The following is a 24,057-nucleotide window of genomic DNA, read 5'->3' as shown; positions in this document are numbered from 1 at the left end:
ACTTGATTAAGAGGTCGAATAAAATTTTTTTCGAATAAGATAAAAGTACGAACATATCCCTATAATAACAATAGTGTATACATAAGTTGTTGCATGCGTGTATGCAATACGGTTTGTAAAAGATTCAGGGTTACAAGACGTAATTTAATTCCAGTCTCAAGAAAATTAGGGGAATTGAAAATAAATGAATAATATATATTTAAATATATAAATATTTGTACTGAAGAAATCAATACGAACTGAACGCTTTCGATCATGTTAAAAATTTTTTTTTAGTGTACGTAGTTATAAAATCGCAAATATTGTGTCACGCAATAATGCAAGATCTAAAACGAATGCTATAAATAATTACATAATTGATATATAATCGATTTTATAATAATTGTAATACTCTTGACATTACAAGTTGTCTTACAAGGGAACCTCGCAAACCCGAAAATTCAGATTTGAATGAAACTTGGCATAAATGTAGAGAGGGTAAATATGGGGGGAGGGGATTTAGAAATTGTTAGTTGGTGTTTATAAACGGTTTTGAGTTGAAACCACTCTTTAAAAGTTAAGGGTTTTTTTAAAATAATACGATAACAGGTCAATATATCGAGCCAAGACAAATCTTCTTAATACAATATAATTTATTCAATAAACATTATATAATTATAACCGCGACTAAAAACCAACTGTGTTAAAAAATGTTAAAACGTTTCGACTATACTTAGTCCTCCTTAGTCATAATAAATTACCAATATGTATGAACTTAAATATGAATGAAATAACGCAAATGAAAATATACTTAAACAGTTAAAAAATGATGACTATTGAATAGTCAAAAAACAACGCATATCTTATCAAAATGTGACGTAACAAATAAAAACGTGAACCAATAAATAATACAATTAAATGAATAATAAAATGAAAAATGATGAAATTTTTCCGCAAGTCAGTTTTCATATTAAAAGGACAGAATAAATATTCAATTAGTCTTGTCAATAAATCTAAAAGATCAAAAACTATGAAAAACGTGTTGAACATAGTTTTTGATCTTTTAGATTTATCGACAAGACTAATTGAATATCTATTCTGTCCTTTTAATATGAAAACTGACTTGCGGAAAAATTTTATCATTTTTTATTTTATTATTCATTTTTGTTTGCGTTATTTCATTTATATTTAAGTTTATACATATTGGTAATTTATTATAACTGAAGAGGACTAAGTATAGTCGAAACGTTTTAACTTTTTTTAACATGACTGGTTTTTAGTCACGGTTATAATTATATAATGTTTATTGAATGAATTATATTGTATCAGGAAGATTTGTCTTGGCTCGATATATTGACCTGTTATCGTATTATTTTGGTTTAGCATTAACGAGCTCTTTATATTTGTTTGTTTTATTGTTAAGGGTTTTTGTCTTTTTTTGATCTTGTAAACTAAACAAAATATCAAAAGATGTTGTATACAAAAGGTTTACAGCGTCAATACTTCTAATTAACTATGCTGTTTATTGTGAAAAAATTTTTTTTTTTTAATTTATCCTTTATACCTTCTCTATGTTGAATATTTATTGCATCAAAATTTCAATTTTAGTGAAATTTAACACAAATGTAGAGGGGGACAATACATGAATTTAGAAAATTTTAGTAAGTGTTCAAAAACGATTTAAAGGGTTAAAACCACAACCTTCAAAGGCTGAAACATTTTTGCCTTTTTTCGATATATCTTGTAAACTTAACAAAACATAAAAAAATGTTTTATACAAAAATTTTACAGTATAAATACCTCCATTAATTACGCAGTTTATTAAAAAAAATTTTCAATAAAATTGACTTTTATATAGCTAGTATTTATAAAGTAATTATATTATCTTATACTACGTATCGGCTTTTTTCTCCAACTTTTCCAATATTCCACGGTTTTTCTTTTCTTATAGTTACTATTTAAAATTTCGTTTTCTGGTTCACAATTATTTTCATTATCAGGTTTATAATTATCATTATTATTTTTTACAAATTTTTCCTCTTTATCTGTTACAAATTCTATGTTAGTTAAATCTACTTCCCAATAATTTTGAAATTCCAAAGCAGTATCGGTGTGTACAATAAATGCTACATTATTTGTTATAGGCGTTGAGAAAATATTGTGTAATTTGAAATAAAACAATTAACATATAAAGAACATTTGCGACATTTATGTGTAACATTATGCTTTGTTTGATTAAAAATTTAAACAATTTAACAGAATAATCAAGCATACATCAGACGCCACTTGATACTGATTTGAAAATGACGCGTAACATCATTAATAAAGATACCAGACTTTGATTAATACGTGATTTTTATTTCATATATGATCCATAACATGACATGACGAACATAAAACATGAATATGAAATATGTGACGTAAGACAGAATGAAGACTATGTGAAAACAATGTGACTACTCTATAGTAATATTGCGTAACTGTCTTAAACTAAAAAATAATACATATAGGAATGCAGATCATATAAATATATAGTATTATAACAGATAATATACAATAGATGATATAAATAATACGTAGTATAAGATAATATAACTACTTAATAAATGCTATATACATAAGAGTCAAATTTTATTAAATATTTTTTAATTAAAAAAATTTTTTTTTAATAATGTATCTTGTGCAACAAAATGATTTTGCCGTACCTTGCGGTGCGACAAATAATCTTGTTGGGTTCGTTCCCAAGCAGCATTTTTCGGTTAACTTTCCGACTATGGACTACTTTTCTACTAATCACAACGTTGTAAGCGGTCCAAGAAAGTTAGAAAATGTAACTTATAATTAAAAAATAATACTAATATTTTTTGGACGTTGTCTTACGTTAAAATTACGACGTGCTTTTTTTATCACTTTTCCAACGTCAAATATGAAACGGTTTAAGTTCTATTATCCGACATTAAAGTATTTAACGTTCGCTTGACGTTATACTCTGCACCACACTTTTCGAGCGATTTTAATACGCAATTCTTAACGTTAAAGTTTGATATAGTGTGGAACGCCGGCTTCGCTATTTTCATTCCTCAAAGAGGAAGACAAATAATCCGCCATTTTTTAGTATATTTAGATTAATATTTTTTAACGCATTTTATTAACAATTTGCGAAGGATTTAAATAATATCTGTTAAAGTTAATTTTGACAACATGTCTATTTTAAAAGTAATTTTGATAAAAAAAATAAAAATCTACATTTTGAAAATTTTAGTTATTTAATAAAATATTTAGTAAATTGGAATATTTTAGAAGGAATTTGTCTAATTTCGACCTATCATTTCCACATTTATCAATAAAGTGGGTTTTGTTATAAATTTTCAATGCTGAGTTTGTGTATTTACCCGTATGGAAAGGAACTATTAAGAACTATTAAGAACTATTCAAATTTTTATAGTTACTATTCCATTTCTGTAGTAACTTGAATAGTAACTATTGGTGACTACGTGCATAAATAGTAATTGAATAGTAACTACAATTGTTGGTGAATAGTTCTGAATAGTAACTATTCGTGACTATGTAACCGAATAGTAATTGAAAAGTAACTACGACTATTGGTGAATAGTTTCAAATAGTAACTAATCGTAACTACGTAACTGAATAACAATTGAATAGTAACTACGACTATTGACGCATAGTTCCGAATAATAACTATTTACAACTACCTAACTAAACAGTAATTGAATAGTAACTATTTGTGAGTAATATTACTAATGATTTGATAATAATTGTAAATCCGAACACATGATATTTGTCTATATTTGGCTTCAAAATATTTCAAACACACGACACACACGACACATGCCACACACACACACGCGCGCGCATATATACTCTGTAAATTATAAGATTTACTTATTTTCTGGTAGAATTAATAAATATTGGATTACTATTTATGTATTTTTACATTACAAAAATTTTAATTATAAAAATTGTACATTTTGCAAAACGTATATATACACATATATCTATTATAATAAATTTGTTTAGTGTGTCTGCCTGTTTGTTCGCTGTGTAACTCGAAAGCGGCACAATAACATTTACAAATTATTTTTACATCACCATCTTCACTATGAGCTAACCTCGAGCTGTATTAAATTTGAACCCACTAAGCTGTGCCATCTCTTGAGATAGCTTCGCTTTCTTGTTTATAATATTTACATATTTTAATATAATATATTAATGTATAATGTATTATATATTATATTATTATTATTATTTAATATGCAGGGTGTAACAAAAATACCTAACACAAAATACACGAGATTCTTTGTATAAAAGTGAGTAAAAAATGAGCTATTAAGATAACTATAAAATTTTAAGTAGTAAATTTGAACATTACTATTCATTACTATTGACATACGCCTATAGTTACTATTCAATTTAATAGTAAACTATTGACGATTCCAATAGTAATGAATAGTAAACACCTACAGTTACTATTCACACCAATAGTAAACTATTAACGATTCCATTAGTAATAAATAGTAAATGCCTATAGTTACTATTCATTTTAATAGTAAACTATTGACGATTCCAATAGTAATGTCCGAATTTACTACTTGAAATTTCAAATAGTCCTCTCAATAGTTTTGAATAGTTATTTTTCAATAGTTTTTAATAGTTTCTTTCCGTACGGGTATGGCAAAATTACAAGAGTATCAAAGACTACGCAAGCTATATTTTTCCTCTAAAGCCATTTTGTCCATTTGTGCCAAATTAATTAAGTACGTATTATGGGACATTTATTACACCAATGCAATTATATGGTTTGAGTAAAAGCATGAAAACTACACCTAAAATATTACGTGTTGTAAAAAAATAACCTCAGGTTTAGCAAAGTGTACGAAATCAAAGTTTACAAAAATTACTTACACCAACGTTAAAACTGGTGGAAAAAATGTACCCTAAGAACAAAAAGTCGACTTTATCGAAACTTGACTTGGCCTGAAGTCGACTTTTTTAAGGACGAAAGTCGACTTTAAGTCGGCTTGTAGTCGGCGAATGACCCAAAAAACGTCGACTAAAAGTCGACTTCCCGTCATAACGAAAAGTTGACTTTCCGGCAACTTTAAATGTCAGATTTCAGTCATTTTCTATGCAGAGGATCTATTCTGTACTGTGTCGTTGCACAGATATTTTATATGGCAAAAAGCTTGCACAACGACGCCGATAATTGTCAGTAGCCGGTAAAGAATAGGGCCCCAAATCGAAAACGCGAAAATTATGGATGGAAGTATATTTTTAAGGTTATGAGTAGATGTTTAATTCCCTAGATAGCAAAATGCTATGCCGGCAGCATGCTAGCAAATTTGTCCCACAATTTCTCAACAGATTCTGATCCACTGCGTCTTCATTAAACTTAGTTTTTGCTGGCATGACTTGCCAAACATAGTGTGATTGCAGAAATGCAGCAGTGGTCAAGAATGACTTGCCATTATAATGTGACAACGTAAACGTACCAGATATCGAGCAAAGTCTACGGTATTAATTAATGACGACAGAAATGCAACGCAACAGAAATAGAGCATGCCTGCAATCGCAGCGTGACGCAAATATGTAGCAGATATTGTATAGAGTCTACCTTAACTAATGATGGCAAAAACGCAGCAAAAATCGAGCATTCCTGCTATCAGCATGATCCAGATATATAGCAAATATTGTATAAAATCTACCTTGTCAATTAATGACGGCAAAAACTCAGAAATGGAACATGCGTGCTATCATACAGTATCAGCAAAAATGGAACAAGGGATATAATTTCCCAGGAAAAAATTTTCATATATAAACATTAAAAATTATATAAGAACATATATGACTATAATATATAGTTATATACGAAATATGTCCATATATGTTCATATTAGTTTTTCTTTTGTAAAATTTGTTTGTTATAAGAAAAGTAATAATAATATAATGCTGATCGCGAGGACAAAAAATAATTATATAAAAGGGTAATTTTTGTATTGATTCTTAAAAAAAAAGTTAAGTTTAAAGAGGCAATACAAAAATTATTTTTAAATTATATTTTGTCTTTTCGTTATTATTAGTATTACTTTTCTACTAAATAGAAATTTTACAAAAGAAAGAATTAAATTAATATGAATATATATAAACATATTTTATATACAATTATACAGGGTGTCTGGTATTTTTTTATGGAATGTTCATGAGCAGGTAGAGCGCATGAAACTGAACAGAAAAGTCCTTACCGTTTTTCCCTTTTCGCAATAATTAAGTTAGTGACTTGTAAAATTTTCTGTATTAGCCCGGCCTACCGGCAAATGCAAGCGCGCTGAGCGTCCGGCCGCGGCGGCTGCCTCTCCCCAGCGCTTGAACCTTGAGATTGCTAGGCGCGCGGGGGGAATTGTTACAACAAGCGACAATGGCTACGCACAAGCGACGCATAACGCTAAATTCTCCCTTCGAGTTATGATAGTTTCTTATCTTTTTTAATGAAAATAAAATTTTTTAATGACAAAAAGTATGTGTGTACGTGTACATACATGTGTACAAAAAATATCAGTTTTAATGCTTAAAGAAGTAATTACTAAATTTATTTTTTAAATAAATAACGATTATTTTTAATAAAAAATATTTTTTTGATGATAGTCTTAAACGCCGTAAACTGTCATTATAAATTTTAAAAGAAGTTGTTATCATATGCTCGAAACAAAATTTATGCTTCTTCAAAAAACATTAGAAAATTTTATCGATTAAAATGGAAATGACAACCAAATAAAATGTTTGTTTCAACTTTATATCCTTAATTAAAAATTAAATAACTAGAATATTTATATTTTTAATAAAATTAATCCTTGTGATAGACTTATAATACACGGAAAAAACTTTATGATAAAAATTACTATGCTATGGTAAGCAGTAAACACGGGCCAAGGAGAAATTATGAAAATTTTTATTATGTTTTTCATCAAATTACGACAATATTTACACTACTTATATGCTATAATTCTCTGAAATTTCTTCTTACAGTTTGTGGTTACTACTATAAATAATAAATCATACATAATTTTACTATAAAATTTTCTCCTTGTAAATTTACGAATATATGAATTTATTAAATGTTTGAAAACTTATAAACAATATTTATTTAATTTAAGAAAATTTTAGTATGTAATGTGTGTGTGGGGGGGGGGGGGTACATACATACGCGAGCTAAAGAATAATCACTTTGTGACAGGAAAATGATTATGCCTTAGTTCCGCGATTTTATATCATTATTACTATTTACGCTGATTCCCACACAGCACGGGGAGCTCCCGAGGAGCTCACAAAATTTTTAATAAGCTTCATTTAAGCTTCCAAAAAATTCGCACGGAGCTCTCTGGGAGCTGCTATGTCCGCTTTTGAGAGCTCTTTGAGAGCTTCATTTGAGCTCGAAGGGAGTTTATAAATCATGTTTTAAGAGCTTCCTGCGAGCTTCAAAGTAATTCCTGGGAAGCTTTTATACAAGCTTCCTGAGAGCTTCATCTAAGCTCGCAAGGAGTTCAGAAATTATATTTTAAGAGCTCCCTGCGAGCTTCAAAATAATTCTCGGGAAATTTCTATATAAGCTTCCCGGGAACTTTTGTGTCCGCTTTTGGGAGCTCCCTGAGAGCTTAGATAAAGCTATCAGGGAGCATATATAGAAGCTTCACGGGAATTATTTTGAAGCTCGCAGGGAGTTCTTAAAACATTATTTCTGAACTCCCTGCGAGCTTAAATAAAGCTCTCAGGGAGCTCTCAAAAGCGGACATAGGAGCTGCCAGAAAAAATTTTATTTTTATATTTTTTCAATTTTTGGAAGCTCTCTCTGAGTTGCGAAGGCTTACGAACTCTCTTCGTGTAACAAAAACAATATATACCACACTTTGCTGCTAGTGAAGTACTAACTGCTAAGTAAGCCGTGAGTGATGGTTTTCTTTTATAAGCCTTTTGGAGTAAATTTTCTCACGAGAAGGAGCGCCGTGCCTTCGCCTAGTGGCGATCTTGCGAACTACTTGTGGCTATACATACTATATTTTATACTATATTATACTATATTATAACTATACATACAGTACATTAATTTATCCGATATGTTCAATCTCTGGGAGTTTGTTTTGTCGAATTTTGTAAACTTCTTGAAAACTCAGCAAAACGAATTCCCTGGGAGCTTGTTTTGTCGAATTTTGTAAACTTCTCGGGAGCTCAGTAAAATAAACTCCCTGGGAACTTGTTTTGTCGAATTTTGTAAGCTTCTCGAGAGCTCAGCAAAATGAACTCCCTGGGAGCTTGTTTTGTCGAATTTTGTAAGCTCCCCGGGAGCTCAGCAAAATGAACTCCCTGGGAGCTTGTTTTGTCGAATTTTGTAAACTTCTTGGAAACTCAGCAAAACGAACTCCCTGGGAGCTTGTTTTGTCGAATTTTGTAAGCTTCTCGAGAGCTCAGCAAAATGAATTCCCTGGGAGCTTGTTTTGTCGAATTTTGTAAGCTCCCCGGGAGCTCAGCAAAATGAACTTCGTAGGAGCTTGTTTTGTCGAATTTTGTAAGGTTCTCGGAAACTCAGCAAAACGAACTTCTTGGGAGCTTGTTTTGTCGAATTTTGTAAGCTCCCCGGGAGTTTAGCAAAATGAACTCCTTGGGAGCTTGTTTTGTCGAATTTTGTAAGCTTCTCGGAAACTCAGCAAAACGAACTCCCTGGGAGCTTGTTTTGTCGAATTTTGTAAGCTTTTCGGGAGCTCAGCAAAATGAACTCTCTGGGAGCTTAATCGGAGCTTTGTGCTGTATGGGTTATTATACACGTACACGTAGAAAAATATGATTCTAGTTAAAAAAATGTTTTATTTCTCTTCTCGTTTTCACTAGAATCAATTGCTTTCCTCTTATGTTCTGTCAAATATAAGGAAAAGTTTTCGGGATAATTCCCAAAACATCGAAGAAATAGACGTAATTTGCTGCTTTATTATCGTAATTCTGAACCTCCTGTTTCAAACAAATCATTATGGTGGTGATATTCTGATTCCTAATTAAGTTATCTGCGATTTATGATAACTCAATAAATAATTTGGCAGACGTTTCGTTTTCCGATGCATTAGTAACTACGCCGATCCTCTTTTTCTTGTCGGCCCAAGCACAAAATCTTTTACGTCTAATGAATGACGCAGATTAAGCAATAGCACTGATAACACACAGGATATATGCGCTTCCCGAACGCAGCCCTAGTCGTGACTTTTCCTCAACTTCTAGAAGTCGACTATTTAGAAGTCGACATTTAGTTGACTTTCTGTCAACTTCTAGAAGTCGACATTTAGTCGACTTCCTGTCAACTGTGCTCTTAGGGTAACCTCAATTTAACTTATATAAGTCGGCTCCCAACGTTGGTATAACTTAAATTTGATTCCCCAAATTAGTGCAAAGGAGGGTCTAAACGACGTAGCGAAAACGTTGGATACCAACGTTAAGTGTGTTTATTTTAACGTCAGGCGGACGTCAAAATGCTGCTTGGGTTGCTGCCTTAGGAGTAGGCACTCGCGAAAGGAGGCTTTCGTTGGCAGGGTCTTCGAGTCACCAACACACTTGTTATTAGTAATTAACAAAAAAGTGTTTATTCTCTGTAGTTACAAGGCAGTTCCTTACACTTGCGATCGGTGAAGGTGCCGTGTCGTTTTACTCAGAGGTGATATTAAGATACGGCGCGCGGCTCTGAGATAGCGCGCTGTATATTCGCTCACTCGAGATGTGTTGTGACTAAGTCCCGAACTCTGAGTTCGTATGCTAATCTCGCGGGCCGTATGTATCGGCTTGATTGACTATCACTGATTCCGCGGCCCGCTGTTCGGCAGCGGCTTAAATAGTGCCGCGGATTTGATATAATAGTGAGGCAACGGGCCCTCCGCATGACCATATATGGTCATTCCTGCGCGCGGAAAATATTCGCGAGCTTAGCAACAATTGCCAAAACGCAAATATGCATTTCCGGTGGCATGATCGTTGCTAAGCTGAACTTCGCTAAATTCCATGCGATGTCCGGTGCGTTGACCGGTGCGATGGTCGGCCGGCAGCGCACGAGGCATGTTACTTGACACCTCACGATAAGGAGCCTTCCTTGGCGAGCTATTCTAATCTATCTTTTATAATTTAATTTTAATATTCTATATTATATTATATTATCGGTTGTGAGTGTTTCGCTCAACAATAAACTGTGTAATTAAATGGAGGTATTTATACTGTAAAACTTTTGTATAAAACATTTTTTGATGTTTCGTTAAGTTTGCAAGATATATCGAAAAAAGGCAAAAACGTTTCAAGGGTGGTTTTAACCCTTTAAATCATTTTGGAGCACCAACTAAAATTTTATAAATTCTTGTATTGTCCCCCTCTACATTTGTGTCAAATTTCACTAAAATTGAAATTTTGATGCAAATATTCAACATAGAGAAGGTATAAAAGATAAATTAAAAAAAATTTTTTTTTTTTAACCCAGCCAGCACAGGATATCCTATGGATATCCGTTTTATATCCATTTCTTGTCCTGATGTCCATGGACCTTATAAGGATATCCATAGGATATACATTTGTGGACATTGAAGGGATATCCTAAAATGGACCACTTTGTATGTCCATATGCTATCCTTATTTGTACTCGCTCCGCCAACACCATCTGCATGCACAAGTGAACTAAAAAGCAATATGGCCGTAGTAGTGGTTAGATTTTCGTTGGTTATCAGCATGTTTTACACAGTCAGGTAAGAATCCTAAAAATTTTCAGAAATTATAAGTTACAAGAGCAGCAAAGAATCTCATTGTGTGCCGTTAGCTTTGCCTCTGCCTGATTGATCAATTCGCTAATATATTCCACCACAAATTCTTCTTTAACGAGAATGATGATAGATGCTCGGCCGACGCTCGCTTGCTCGTAGGCTCTGACCTACGTACGTAAACAGAACGGTTACGTGTACACGGTAGCAGCGACGAATTCTAGACGTATAATTACAGATGGTAATAGACGACGGCGAAGTGTACGCGGATTACGACGATGGTCTCGATAAAGAACAGCAACGAGATTAGAGATTGCAGCAACGAGAACAATCAGAGCCTACGAGCAAGCAAGCGTCGGCCGAGCACCATCATTTTCGTTAAAGACAAGTTTGTGGAATATATTGGCGAATTGATCAACCAGGTAGAGGCAAAGCCAATGGCACACAATAAGATTTTATACAGTCTACTCTGTAGCCTATGTATATATGTATATATATATGTGTGTGTGTATGTGTGTGTGTATAAACATAAAATTTAATTTCTGTTATAGTTGACGAGTCACAATCATTTGTTGCCTAGACGAGATCACTTGCATGCTGCAGTCATTGTCTGCAATATAAAGAATATTTGTTCCACTGTAATCGTTAAACAATGGATACACACTATATATATATATATATATATATATATATGTGTGTGATAATTACAAAATATTTTAAGCTGAATGTTTAATTAATATTATACGTATGATACTTATTTAATTAAAATTGTTTAATGTATAATCTATCGAAAAAATAATATAATTTCTAAAATAAATATTTATATTTATATATTTTATTCTGTTTTTACCCTTTTATTTAATGTAAAATTTAATTTTAAATACCGCTTTTTATCACGTCCATAGGACGTCCATAGAACGTCCATAGGACGTTTATCGGACATATTTTACGGATATAGCATGTTCACCAGTTTCATAAACCAATATCCCATGGACGTCCATAGAATGTCCAAAGGACGTAAAACGGATGTCCCGTGGATATCCTCAATATCCGTTAAGGACGTCTTATGGATGTCGTATGGATATCCGTGTGCTGTCTGGGAATAAACAGCATAGTTAATTAGAAGTATTGACACTGTAGACCTTTTGTATAAAACATCTTTTGATATTTTGTTTAGTTTACAAGATCAAAAAAAGACAAAAACCCTTAACTTTTGAAGGGTGATTTTAACTCAAAACCGTTTATAAGTACCAATTTAAAAATGCTAAATTCGTGTATTACCCTCTCTACATTTATGCCAAGTTTCATTAAAATCAAAATTTTTGAGTTTGCGAGGTTTCCTCGTCAGTTATCTAGTTCTTTTTATATTTTCTTGAAACAAATGTATTGTATTGCAGATTTGTTCTTTTTAACTGAATTATAATACTGTTGTACCCCTGGCTTGGAGTACTGTAGGGATCACTGCCAGAAATCTCGCAAAGAAGGGATGGAGTCGCTCACACCGTGTCTTTGTAATAAACAATTTATTATGTTCTCCGTTTACAATATTACGATATATGGTAGAATTGCGACTCTGCAAGGCAAAGTGTCACGTCTATGTCACGTTTACAATCCACGACCCCGCAAAGTAGAGTGTCTTGTGATTGTGTCTCGCGTAATGTTTCGCGTCGAAGATACACGACCCCAAAAAGCAGCACCGTGTGTGAGCTTGGATTGACCCGTCCCTTGCTTTCTTTTAGCGGTTTATATATCAATCATTTTTGGTTTTTTGCTCGAGGAGAGGGCGCATTACACCAATGCGTAACTCGATCGGTCAGTGGTACGAAACTCTGCTTAGCCAGTAAAGAGCGTTTTGCTAATTTTCGGGCGGATTGCGCAATACCTCGCGCAATGTGCTCGATGCTGATGCAGCTGACTGACTTATGTCATGGCGCTGCTGACACCTTTTATCTATGACTGTGTCACTCACAACAATACTATGATGTTATTTTAATTATCTGGTCATTGCATTTTCTTAAAACAAATGTATTGCAGATCTATTCTTTTTAATTAAACTTCTTACACAGTTTATCTTTTTTTTTCTCTGTTTTCTATGAAAAGAAATATAAATCGTGCAAGAAGTTTAATAGGTAAAAGAATACAATCTTGTGATTCTCATGTATTTTGCAATATGCATGTTGTTATAGCAAAACAAAAAGAAGTAAAGATTAACCGATGAAAAATAAGAAATAGAAAAATTTATTGAGACTATTAATAATGACTTTAAATATCCATAATTTTAATTGTTTTGGTTAAATACTTTTGAAGTAAAATGTCAACAAAAATTTAATGTAAAATTTAGTATAAAATTTGAATCTTATTTGAAATTTATTTAAATCTTTTTTTTCTGAAGATATTTTATGAACCTTTGTTTATAGGCATGGATTATAATGGTAACAAATAATACCTTATAGATTCAAAAAGTTTTTTATTCTAGTTACTATTTCATCAGAAATACTATAAAAATTTGAATTGTGTGTATAGATTTGTGAGTTTTTTTTTTTAATATTTTTGACTAGTGTAGTTCCTTAATTTTGTATATGAGCAAAAAATATAAAAAGTTTTTAATTAATAAGATTTTTTTTAACTACATTTCATGATTGATAATTTACAATAAATAAACTAAGCATGGAAAGAATTATATATACAGACATATGATATTTCGAAAAATCAATTTTTTATAATTAGAGATTTGTCTGATTATCTCTAAATCAATTTTTAACAATTTCTTTCAACTTCTTTAGGTACTGCTCTGACTGGCCGACATGATTTTATTAATATCCACGAGAAAACAAGAAGGAAACCTTTAGAGCTTCAAGACGGCGCTGCTCGAGTGCCAAAAATAATCGAACTGGAGGTGATCTTTGCGGTCGGTTTGTTTCGCAGTAGATCCTACTAAATCAAGTTTCTAATTTACTATCGTGAGCTTTCGCGAATTCGTGCTTTTTCTAAAAAGTTCAAGGAACGTAACGTTTCATCGAAAACGAATAATTGCGAAGACAAAGAAACAGGAAGACAGATACGGCAATTTTTGTTCATGCCGACGCCTGCAAATCGATGTTCCATCTTTTATTTCGTGTTGGCGTTTGTCGTGTGTCTAGCTAAAGACGCGCACATGTAAGTTTCGAATATTAACACAATATAGAATATAAATTTCATGAATGTACTTAGAAACATAAATGTGCGAATAGTGTTAAAAGTGCATAAAGAATTATAAAAATATATTAAATTAGAATTGAAAAGAAAATTTAAATTAAAAAAAAGAATTGAAAAAAAATTAGAATAAAAGAACGTCTGAACATGTAAACATTTAAACGTTATATACTTTGTAAAAATTGCATTTACGCTTGATATAATTGATGAATTTAAAAACTCGCTTACATTTTCTTATGTCACTGGGCTTGGATATTTAAATTAAATATTTGCAATTTTTTTCCTTAAGTGTAGCTAGATGGGCGGACAAGTTAAGTACCGAGCTATGGGAACTCGCGAACGAAGTGGCCCGGCCCGAGGAATTGTTGGAAGTGAGTATGTGTATTTATTTGAAATAATAAATATTAAATATTGAGAATTTAAATTCTGATTTCATGCTTAAGATATCATTCTTTAACTTTATCCAAATGAGAAATCAAATTGTAATAGATTAAAATACTTTTGCAATTATTCGCCAAAGGCAAATCTATATCATTCTGTTTTTTAATGCTTAACTTGTAATTACAGATATTTTTTACAAATAATATGTGATTTTTTAGTAATTTTGATTAAATGTTATACGTAAAGTTTATATATATATATATATATATATATATAATTTTCTAAAGTAATTTTAATTTATATATTTCTAATAATAAGTTGAATTAGTTTGATATGCAATTAATACAAAAAAATAAAAGATGTGCTATTTCTTGGTCGAGACAGTTTGTGATGTTGTAATAATTATATATTTTAATATTGCATAAATAAAGCGGAGAAAAAAATTATTTGAATAATCTAATTTTTCTAGAAATACAAAAGTATGAATGCGCGAGTTGAAGATAAGTCCGGAGAAGATTTGATCAACGTAATCAGTGAAAATATAGGTAGAATGCTGCGCCGGAAGATGGATGCAGTTACTTGTATTCGAATAGCAGCCGAGGAGGCTACGAAGGACCCATTTCTTGTGGATGGCAATTTCTCTTATGTTTCCAGCAAATGCAGCCCTGTCATTGGACATGATTCAGCAAAGAAGAAACATTGCAAAAGGACTACGAAACTGTACAGGTGAGCAATTTGCTCGATCTTGTTGCCGACCCATTTTCTTTTCAAGTTACTTTTTGCGAGAATTAGTTACGGAATTGCGATTTAAACGGTAAAAATTTTAATTAAATTTTTAATTCAAGAATGAGTGTGAATAAGTGCAAATGTTACAACGTATCAATAATGAAAGAATTTAATAGATAACCAATTAAAACTAACAAGGTTTTCATAATTCTATCTCTTTCTTTTTTAATTCTGCAGAATTTTTTAATTTTTTTAAATATGATAAATTTTTAATTAATTTTAATTAACTGTACTTTTTAAGTCACTTTGTAGAATTAGAGAATATTCTATGTAGTATTAGATTTCTTATGTTGTCTGAAATAATAAATCTGAGGAAGATTAATTTTTGACAAATCTGATCTCTTTATTTGCATATAATTATGTCACTATGATGATTTATTGTATTTCTCTTTTGATTCTTTTTAACATAAAAATATTTAAGAATTCGATTAGTTTTTTATAATATTAATTGTTTGTAGAATTCGATTGTATGATACTTTATGATTTTAATCTAGAGTTTTGCTTCTGATAAATATTTTATTTATTTGTGTATAAATTTTTATGTATAATTTGGAGAAGTAATTTTATTACTTTTGTACCGAACTAATGATAAAACATCTAAAGTTGGTTTTTTAAATTATATTAGTAATTTTATATAATTTTGTTTTTTATTAATTTAGACTCACAAAATAATTTGAAAGAATTATTAAGTGAAATGTATTGACAGAAGAGATATTACGTACTAATTTCAGAGACATGGAACTGATCTCAGACTCGCATTTTTACAATATCCCGGTCAACACGAGTTACTCATCGGTTCATATACCGACCAATGTGTTTGACGGCGATCCTACGGTAAAGAAAGATATTGCGAGGACTGAACCTTTAGACGATATGTTTCGTCAGAATTACGAATCCGATCCGGCATTATCGTGGCAATACTTTGGTACAGTTACCGGTATGCTTCGACAATATCCTGCTATGCAATGGCGAACAAACGTAGAGGATATTGACAATGATAGTGACAGTGATAACAAAGTTGATGATGATAATAATGGCGATAATGTTACTGCTACTGTTGCTGTTGCTGATGATGCTGCTGTTGCTGATAACGATGATAATGAGGATGATGATGAGGATGATGATGAGGATGATGATGATGATGATGATGACGACGATGATGATGATTCTCCTGATCTGTATGACTGCAGAGTTCGTAGTTGGTTCATCGAAGCGACCACATGCAGCAAAGACATAGTGATTCTAATAGATGGTAGCGGCAGCATGAAAGGCATGGGAAAGACAATTGGTATGAGAGAAATTAATTTTACTAAGGCGCAGTTCCATAACCGGAGTTTAACCGGAGTTTAATTAATAATGTCAATTACAAGAATTTGTTTTATATAAAACAAATTCTATCTATTGCATCTTGCAATTGAACAGTGTTAATTAAACTTTAGTTAAACTAAGTTGTGGAACTGGGTCTAAGAAAATTAAATTGAAAATATATAGCTAAAAATTTTTACGCTTGAATCTTAGAAAATTATGTAAAATTTTAAACTTTTAGATAAAGGAGATAAAACAGAAAGAAATGTACATTTTTTAGTTTGGTAAATTAATATTTGTTATTCAGTCAGTTTATCGTGACTGTTTTATAATTGAAACGTAATTATAATATAATGTTAAGGAATATTTCAATAACTTTATCTTAACGGATCGATAATGTTACGGCAGCAAAGGCAACAGTGAGTTCGATTTTGGATACATTGTCGAACAACGACTTTGTCACGTTGCTGAAATTTAGCAAAGAGACAACCGAATTCGTGCCGTGTTTTAAGAATATGCTGATTCAAGCCACTCCAGAGAATCTTGATACATTCAAGAAATCCATGGATGAATTCGACACAGAGGAGGTTGCTAATCTCACAGCAGCTTTCATTAAGGCATTTACTCTACTCGAAACCTATCGAAAGATACGCGGTTGTGATGTCGACTCGTCATGTAATCAACTCATTATGCTCATTACTGATGACATTCCCGGAGGGAAACTAGCGAATAATCTGAAGGAGGTTGTAATACATATAATCATTACTTTATTGTATAAATTTTTCTTCTTTCCTCGCTTACCGATATTTCGTTGTTGAAGAATTTACTAAAGCATACAACTAACTTTGTTTTTTCTTTTCTTTCCATTCTAAAAAAAATTTTACAAGAAAATAAATAAGGACAAAATAACTAGAAATAATGGTAGTCTAGGATTATTTACAGACAAAACAAAAAATTTATTTTTAAAAGTAAATAATGATAATATATAAAACCGCGAAGTATATAAATTAATATATAATTAAATTGAGAAAAAATAATGATTAAAAATTTTTATGAACATTACTAATTGTGATTGTTTCTTTTTTTTAAATTTTAGGTATTCAAGAAATGGAACTGGAAGGAAAATAGCACAGTACGCGTATTTACGTATCTTATAGGAAAGGAAGCATCTAAGATGGACGATGTTCAGTGGATGGTGAGATCATGTTTGAATCGCGGCGGCTGCGAACATATACGAACATTGGGAGAAGTACGGGAGCAGGTGCTCAAGTACATTCCGGTCGTAGCGCGTCCTCTGGTACTTCAGAGTGTAGTACATCCTATCGTGTGGACACACGCTTATGCCGACATCACGGTAGGAAATATTAAAAACAAAACCTACCAAAATGTTTAATCTAATCTAATCTAACCTTTTTCTAGTAATAATATAATTTGTATAATGTGACCAAATCAAATAAGTTTTTTCAAATAATGATAAATTTATATTGGGTATATTGTTAGAAGATATATTGTTAGAGTATGATTCTTTATTATCTGTAATTCTGATTACTATTATTGTGATATAGGTTTTGTATAATAAGTTTATCAAATATTTTAAAAAATATTCGATTATGTAAATGTATTACTTAATTGCATTTAAAGAAAATTTTTGAAAATTTAATAATAGAAATCTGTCTGAAAATTGATATGTTTGGTAAAAAACGAGAGCATACATAGAAAGAATAAAATAAACATACATAAATCTCATCAGAATCCGGCACTTGCCGCTTGGCTATGGCTGGTGATGAAGCATGAAGAACAAAACTTGCGACTACAAAAGTATCTGAAGGGAAAACAGCTGGGCGTACGAATAAACGAGGATGCAATCTACATACAGAAGGTTTAGATACGATCAAGAAAGCATTCCCGCTGCCTGTCCCTAGGCTTTCCAAGCACTCCATGTAGATCTATAGTATATCGCGCTATATCTCCCTTGGCACAAGTATATTTTCTTTCTCAAATACCAAACGAGAATACAAGAATCACGCACGAAGTAACTTTGCTATAAGCTTTTTTTTAGAATGTATGTTAAAAGATTTGATTTAAATTAGTAGATAATTTTTATTTTTGGTTATTCTGTTTGATAATTTGTATAAGATCGAGCAAGATAATAAAAAAATTTTAATTTTTTTTATTAAATAAATATTTCTTTTTATTATTTTATAATAAATATTAATTGTATGTAATTAGAATATGATTATAATTTAATTACGAATTTATTAAATATCTTACTTCAACTTGTCAAAGTAGTATCTGAAGACTTAGTATCTGAAGAAATTAATCACTGTAGTTTACCGAAGTGTCGATTCGGAGAACTGGACAGATATCCGCAAATAATTAATCACTAAACACTAAACTATAGTCAATCGATACATAGAGTGGTCTTTGAGTAGTAAATTGGTTGCATCATTAGCAAGCTGAAAACTTAATATCTCGAGCTAGTTTAGTACTTTGTTAGCTGGGCTTCAACGAGTTTGTTTTATTCATTTTTTAAATTTTCGTTAGATTAATAGTTAGCTGGTGTATAAAATGTTCGGAATTAAGTGGACAATCAAAAACTCTTCAGAAATACCGCTCCAGAAATTACAAAATGAAAATACATATTATGCGATGATTGTGTTTGCAATCAATTCTGTGGTTGTCCTCTCAGTTTCGAGATATGCTCCATATATCTCGGCATTAAAGTGACCGAGAGTAGATTAGATAACGCGTGGCCCTTCGCTTTTGTTTAAATCCAGCGAAGAATTCGTTTTTCTTAATAAATATTGTAAAAGAGACGATATATTATCATCGAAGTTGTTCTTTATTCTCACAATTGTTCTGCGTAGCTGCACGAGAGCGAGAATATTGAAGAGGATGCGTCTATGCTGAATACCACCGCCTGGCAAGAATATAGGCTGTTGACTTCTGTAAGCACACCTGTGTTTGATCGCAAGAGCGACAACGCGACAGATGCGACGAATGACACGTTGCTCGGCGTGGCCGGCACAGACGTGCCGATCGACGACATTCGTAAGCTTACGTTGCCATACAAGCTCGGCGTGAACGGTTACGCTTTTATCGTGTCCAACAATGGTTACGTGATATTGCATCCAGATCTCCGACCAGTCTACAAAGGCCGGCTTAAATTAAACTATAACAGTGTTGACCTCACAGAGGTGGAGATACTCGACGACGGGCGTGGACCGAGGTAATGTAATGATGTTTTTGTTATTCACTACTAGTTTTTTCTATGAATCGTAAATAAATATAAAATGTTAAATTATTTACTTAAAAAAAAATAAAAAACATCTTTTTTGCTTAATTATTATCTTACATTTGTTATTATTTTTTATATCTGAAATATTTATTAATTAAAAATGTACAGAAACCCAGGTCCCGAAATACGGAAGTTGAGAGCAGCATTGGTGGATCATAAGCGAGGTAATATGACTGAGATTCCAGTGAAATTGCATTACGATGACAATCGTCGGATCAATCTCGAGAAACGTGATTATTTTTATGCGCCCCTACCTGGAACCCCATTTAGCCTTGCGGTCGTTATACCTCATTACGGAACTACTTGGATTAAGGTAGAAAACAGCATAAGATTAGTAATTTTGTTATTCTTACATAACTGCATTGAAAAAATTTAATGCAAATTATACTATCAAATAAGTAATTACGTACAGAATTATTAAATGAATTGTATTAATAATTATATACAATTACACTTAATATTGAATGCTCAAATAACAGCATGTTAATCGTTTTAAGGTTGGTGATGAGATTCGTAGAAATCAGAACATGAATGTGAATGTGTCGGACTACTTTGTAGGCGATCATTGGCGTGTACATCCGAGCTGGGTATATTGTCGTTACCATTACCTAGAGGGTCATGAGTTTAACAGTCCGGAAGACGAGTTGCGTCACTTCTTGGCTTTGGTAAGCCGACCTGGCTGGCGCTGGTCTGAGCAATACGAAGCTTATCTATCTATAGATGAAAATGTGAATGAAGAGCCCAATTGTGGCAGGCGGACACTTAAGCACAATGATTATTATTGCAATAAAGAGCTTATGCAATTGCTTATATTTGATGCCAAGGCAACGAATAATAGCTTCAGTGGTGACTATATTGAAGATTTGCCTCCAAAAGCTCAAGAGCTAGCATATATCTACGGTATTTTCGTAAGATTTGTTGCGACGCAAAGCGGTCTCACCAGGTGGCATCATCTAAGAACTAGCAAATTATCAAATGTAGACGACGGCATTGTCTTCGGTGACCTTCATAGACGAGCAGTGAACGAGCCTTGGTACAAAGGTGCAATCTTTCAGAATGAGCTAGATTCCAATAGTATTTCTTTATCCGGTGAGTATTTACTATCAATGGGACACATAAGATTTTTTATAATTTTATATATTTTATTATTTTTATATTTAATTTGTTATATATGTTATGATAAGTTTTGTTATATGTATTCTGAAATTGTTTGTCATTTTGATCATATATTTTCCAAATGATTTAAATCAATTTAATAAAATCAACATTTACAATTATTTATTACACACAATTTATAATTACATATCCAAGAGATGTCTGACGGAACATAATATCTTTATAGTTCCATGGGAAGCAGGCGCAGATGCAATAGTAACAGTTTCAATGAGCGTATCGCCTAAAGACGCTGGCAAGAAAGCGCCGGCGGCCGTAGTAGGTTTTCAGATGCCAATGAGAGATTTTTATAAACGATTTATTGCATTAACCTCAGTGACGACAGATCCGAAGATGAATTGTGCCCATAATTGGATCGATTGCTACTTGCTGGATCAGAATGGCTATGTAGTGATCTCGGAAGCCCATAATGATACTGGGCAATTCATGGGCACGCAGGAGGGCGCCGTCATGTTATCCATGGTCAAGCAAGGTCTTTACAATCCAGTCGATATTTATGATTATCAAGCCTGGTGTCAGGAAATTGTAAGTAATATACCAAAGAAATAATTTGATTGGAAAGAATCAAATATTGGTTAAAAGATTTAAAAATATTTTACAATTAACTTTTTAATAATTATAAAAATCATAAAAAAGAATTTTGCATTTGACGAGAAAATTAGAAATAAAAAACAAGTTGTTTCCTAATACTATTATTTCCTGTTATTCTTTTAGTTTATAAAAAAAGATGTCTTTTATAGTGGCCTAAATTATTTCAGCGAATCAGCAACTCTGCCATTAGCTTGATGGAACCGCTGCAACACATTACAAAATTGTTGCTCTGGTTTTTGCTGCGGTTGATGTGGTTTACGACCCAATTTGTAAACTTACCCGGCATTCACGGCAAAGTCCACTTTGATGAGGATGCACCAGATCCGCCACCACCACCGGAGCCCTATCTGTATCACTATCCCTGCGATCAAAAGCGAACTCTCTATATGTTAAACGAGACCGTCGCTGCTAAAGGTGTCACTAATCACTCTGACTACTGTTCGCGACCTTTTTACGCTCAGAGGGTAAGTATTTTTTATTTTAAACTAATATAATTTTTACAATTTTTACAGAATAAGCAAAATATTTTGCTGATTTCAAATATAATAATAATACAGAAATATATTTTTTTAATAAGACCCTTGCGTTTGCAATTTATGATATTTTATTTTTAACTCTGATAAATGTGGTTAAAAATAATTTTTAAATTAAGGTAAAGATTTAATATATATCTTTTAATAATCTTAAAAAAATATTCACAAAGAAGCACGCGCAAATGTTTTATTTTATTTTAATTTATTTTCTAATTATTTATTAATATGACTGTAAATGCATACGATTAAAGCATTAGTTTTTTAAATCAAATTGCACATTATTCAAATCATTGCCTATGTATTACTTTATTATGTATGATGCCATATGACGTCATACATGAATAATTCAAATTAAACCTACATTGTTTATCTTCTGATAGTTCGATTAATTATTTATTTTACAATTCATCAAAATACAATGTATTTATAATTAAAGGTTTATTAGGTCGACATAGTAATTATTCATGAAAGAATGAAGTATTGAATCTTTGCTATTATCAAGAGTTTTTTAATGTTAGAAATAAAAGTAGAATATATTTATAAGAAAGATAATATTTTATATTAAAGAATTTATATATTTATATTAGTACATTATTTCGGCCGTAATATATTAAACATCAATGAATTTTTAAATCACCTAACGGTCTACATCGGATCTTAGTGATGGATATAATTCTTTTTTTTATTAAATTTAATTTTTTTACCTTTATTTTAAACTGCGCGCCAACAAGATTTGTCAGACTTGTATAATAAAGCTAAGAAAATTAAATTTAATAAAAAAAAAAGAATTATATCCATCACTAAGATCCGATGTAGACCGTTAGGCGATTTAAAAACTCATTGATATATTATATATTTATTTTTATTAATTAAATTGTAAAATTATGATTTAAGATAGAATGTTAATTATTTCTTGATGATACCAATACTTTTCTTTTTTTTATTTTTTAACCTGTAAAAGACAATGTAATTTATTAACGTATTTATATTATTGAATGAACCAGTGAGAATTTTGAATATATTGCATATTACGTATATATGTAACAAAATAATTGGATAGTTTTCTAAAAAAATAATTGCTTGTAATAATTTACAGGTGGCACACACTAATTTATTGCTAGTTGTGGTAGACAGCATGTACCCAACATGCTACAAAAGATTGGAAATAACACCCGTCAATATCTCACCCCTTGAGTACACAAATAGCATGGGCGACAAACCCTGTCATAAGATTCTATTAAACGCCCTGAAGAGACGCAGGTTGAAAAATTGTTTCACAGAACATCCTTTGGAGCATGAGGCATATAGTTGTGGAGCATCCGAACTGATGGTGTCCTTGTCTGTGTTGTATATCATTGTTGCTAAGATTCTATGTATTTTTGTATAACGTAAATTAATGGTTCTTTATATAATTGTATTGTTTTACAAAATTAAAAATAAAATAATTAACAGATCAATAAAATGATATGAATTAATAATGTTTTGTCTTAAATCATAACTTTACAGACTAATTAATAAAAATATAAATATAAATATAAATTTTTTATTATAAGATATTAAATAATCTTCTCTTAAAAATTTATAAAATGTGATTTTAAATATATATTAATTAGTAGTGGAACTAATAGTATATCCCTTAATTTACAATGTTTAATATTTAAATAAGAAATAAATAATTTTTTAAACTGAATTTTCTTCTATTCTTTCCACAGAAATAATGAAAATAATCCATCGTATCTTGTATTATATCCAAAGTTGGAAATGGAAGATTTTTAACATCACACGTTACACTTATAAAAAATAGGAGCAATATATATGGAGTAGTACACACCGAAGACGCATCTTCAAGCAGAATTTCGATAAACGATCTTAATTAACTATTATATTGTTTGAGGCAGTAACGGATTTTGCAATTGTAAGTCTTATTGCATAATTAACACCCCAACGATCATCCTACTTTGCCGATGATCAAATGTATATCGAAAGAAAAATAATCTTACCAGTTCTGATCCTCGATAGTTGGCGTGGTCGC

At 31.5% G+C, this 24,057-nt stretch overlaps 1 protein-coding gene and 1 long non-coding RNA gene across 4 annotated transcripts in view; one reads left to right on the top strand and one right to left on the bottom strand.

The window, feature by feature from the left end:
• The window catches only part of LOC105834873 (voltage-dependent calcium channel subunit alpha-2/delta-3), a 30,236-nt gene extending 6,525 nt beyond the window's left edge, over positions 1–23,711 (top strand). Inside the window, exons 2-14 of one of the 2 annotated variants that reach the window (XM_036290258.1) lie at positions 13,550–13,922; positions 14,248–14,329; positions 14,809–15,065; positions 15,857–16,413; positions 16,839–17,173; positions 17,527–17,784; positions 18,181–18,309; positions 19,298–19,659; positions 19,837–20,041; positions 20,226–20,817; positions 21,071–21,426; positions 21,660–21,956; positions 23,122–23,711. In XM_036290258.1, coding sequence (XP_036146151.1) covers positions 13,843–13,922; positions 14,248–14,329; positions 14,809–15,065; positions 15,857–16,413; positions 16,839–17,173; positions 17,527–17,784; positions 18,181–18,309; positions 19,298–19,659; positions 19,837–20,041; positions 20,226–20,817; positions 21,071–21,426; positions 21,660–21,956; positions 23,122–23,412 — 3,801 coding nt within the window. In that variant the 5' untranslated portion in view covers positions 13,550–13,842 and the 3' untranslated portion in view covers positions 23,413–23,711. The remainder of the gene's footprint in view (positions 1–13,549; positions 13,923–14,247; positions 14,330–14,808; positions 15,066–15,856; positions 16,414–16,838; positions 17,174–17,526; positions 17,785–18,180; positions 18,310–19,297; positions 19,660–19,836; positions 20,042–20,225; positions 20,818–21,070; positions 21,427–21,659; positions 21,957–23,121) is intronic. The other variant, XM_036290259.1, reaches the window with a different exon arrangement.
• On the bottom strand, positions 21,495–23,987 carry LOC114253780. Of its 2 annotated transcripts, XR_003625251.2 has the most exons (3): positions 23,857–23,987; positions 21,772–21,853; positions 21,495–21,695 (listed from the first exon to the last, which is right to left on the bottom strand). It is a non-coding gene; the product is annotated as an uncharacterized LOC114253780 (long non-coding RNA). The 2 variants fall into 2 exon arrangements; XR_003625250.1 differs by lacking the exon at positions 23,857–23,987 and having other exon boundaries at positions 21,772–21,913.
• Between the last annotated feature and the right edge of the window lie 70 nt (positions 23,988–24,057).

The sequence above is a fragment of the Monomorium pharaonis genome, chromosome 7 (assembly GCF_013373865.1).
Source record: "Monomorium pharaonis isolate MP-MQ-018 chromosome 7, ASM1337386v2, whole genome shotgun sequence".
In the NCBI taxonomy this organism is placed as follows: domain Eukaryota; kingdom Metazoa; phylum Arthropoda; class Insecta; order Hymenoptera; family Formicidae; genus Monomorium; species Monomorium pharaonis.
Note: the sequence above shows the minus strand (reverse complement) of the source record. Positions and strands in the feature narration are given on the sequence as shown.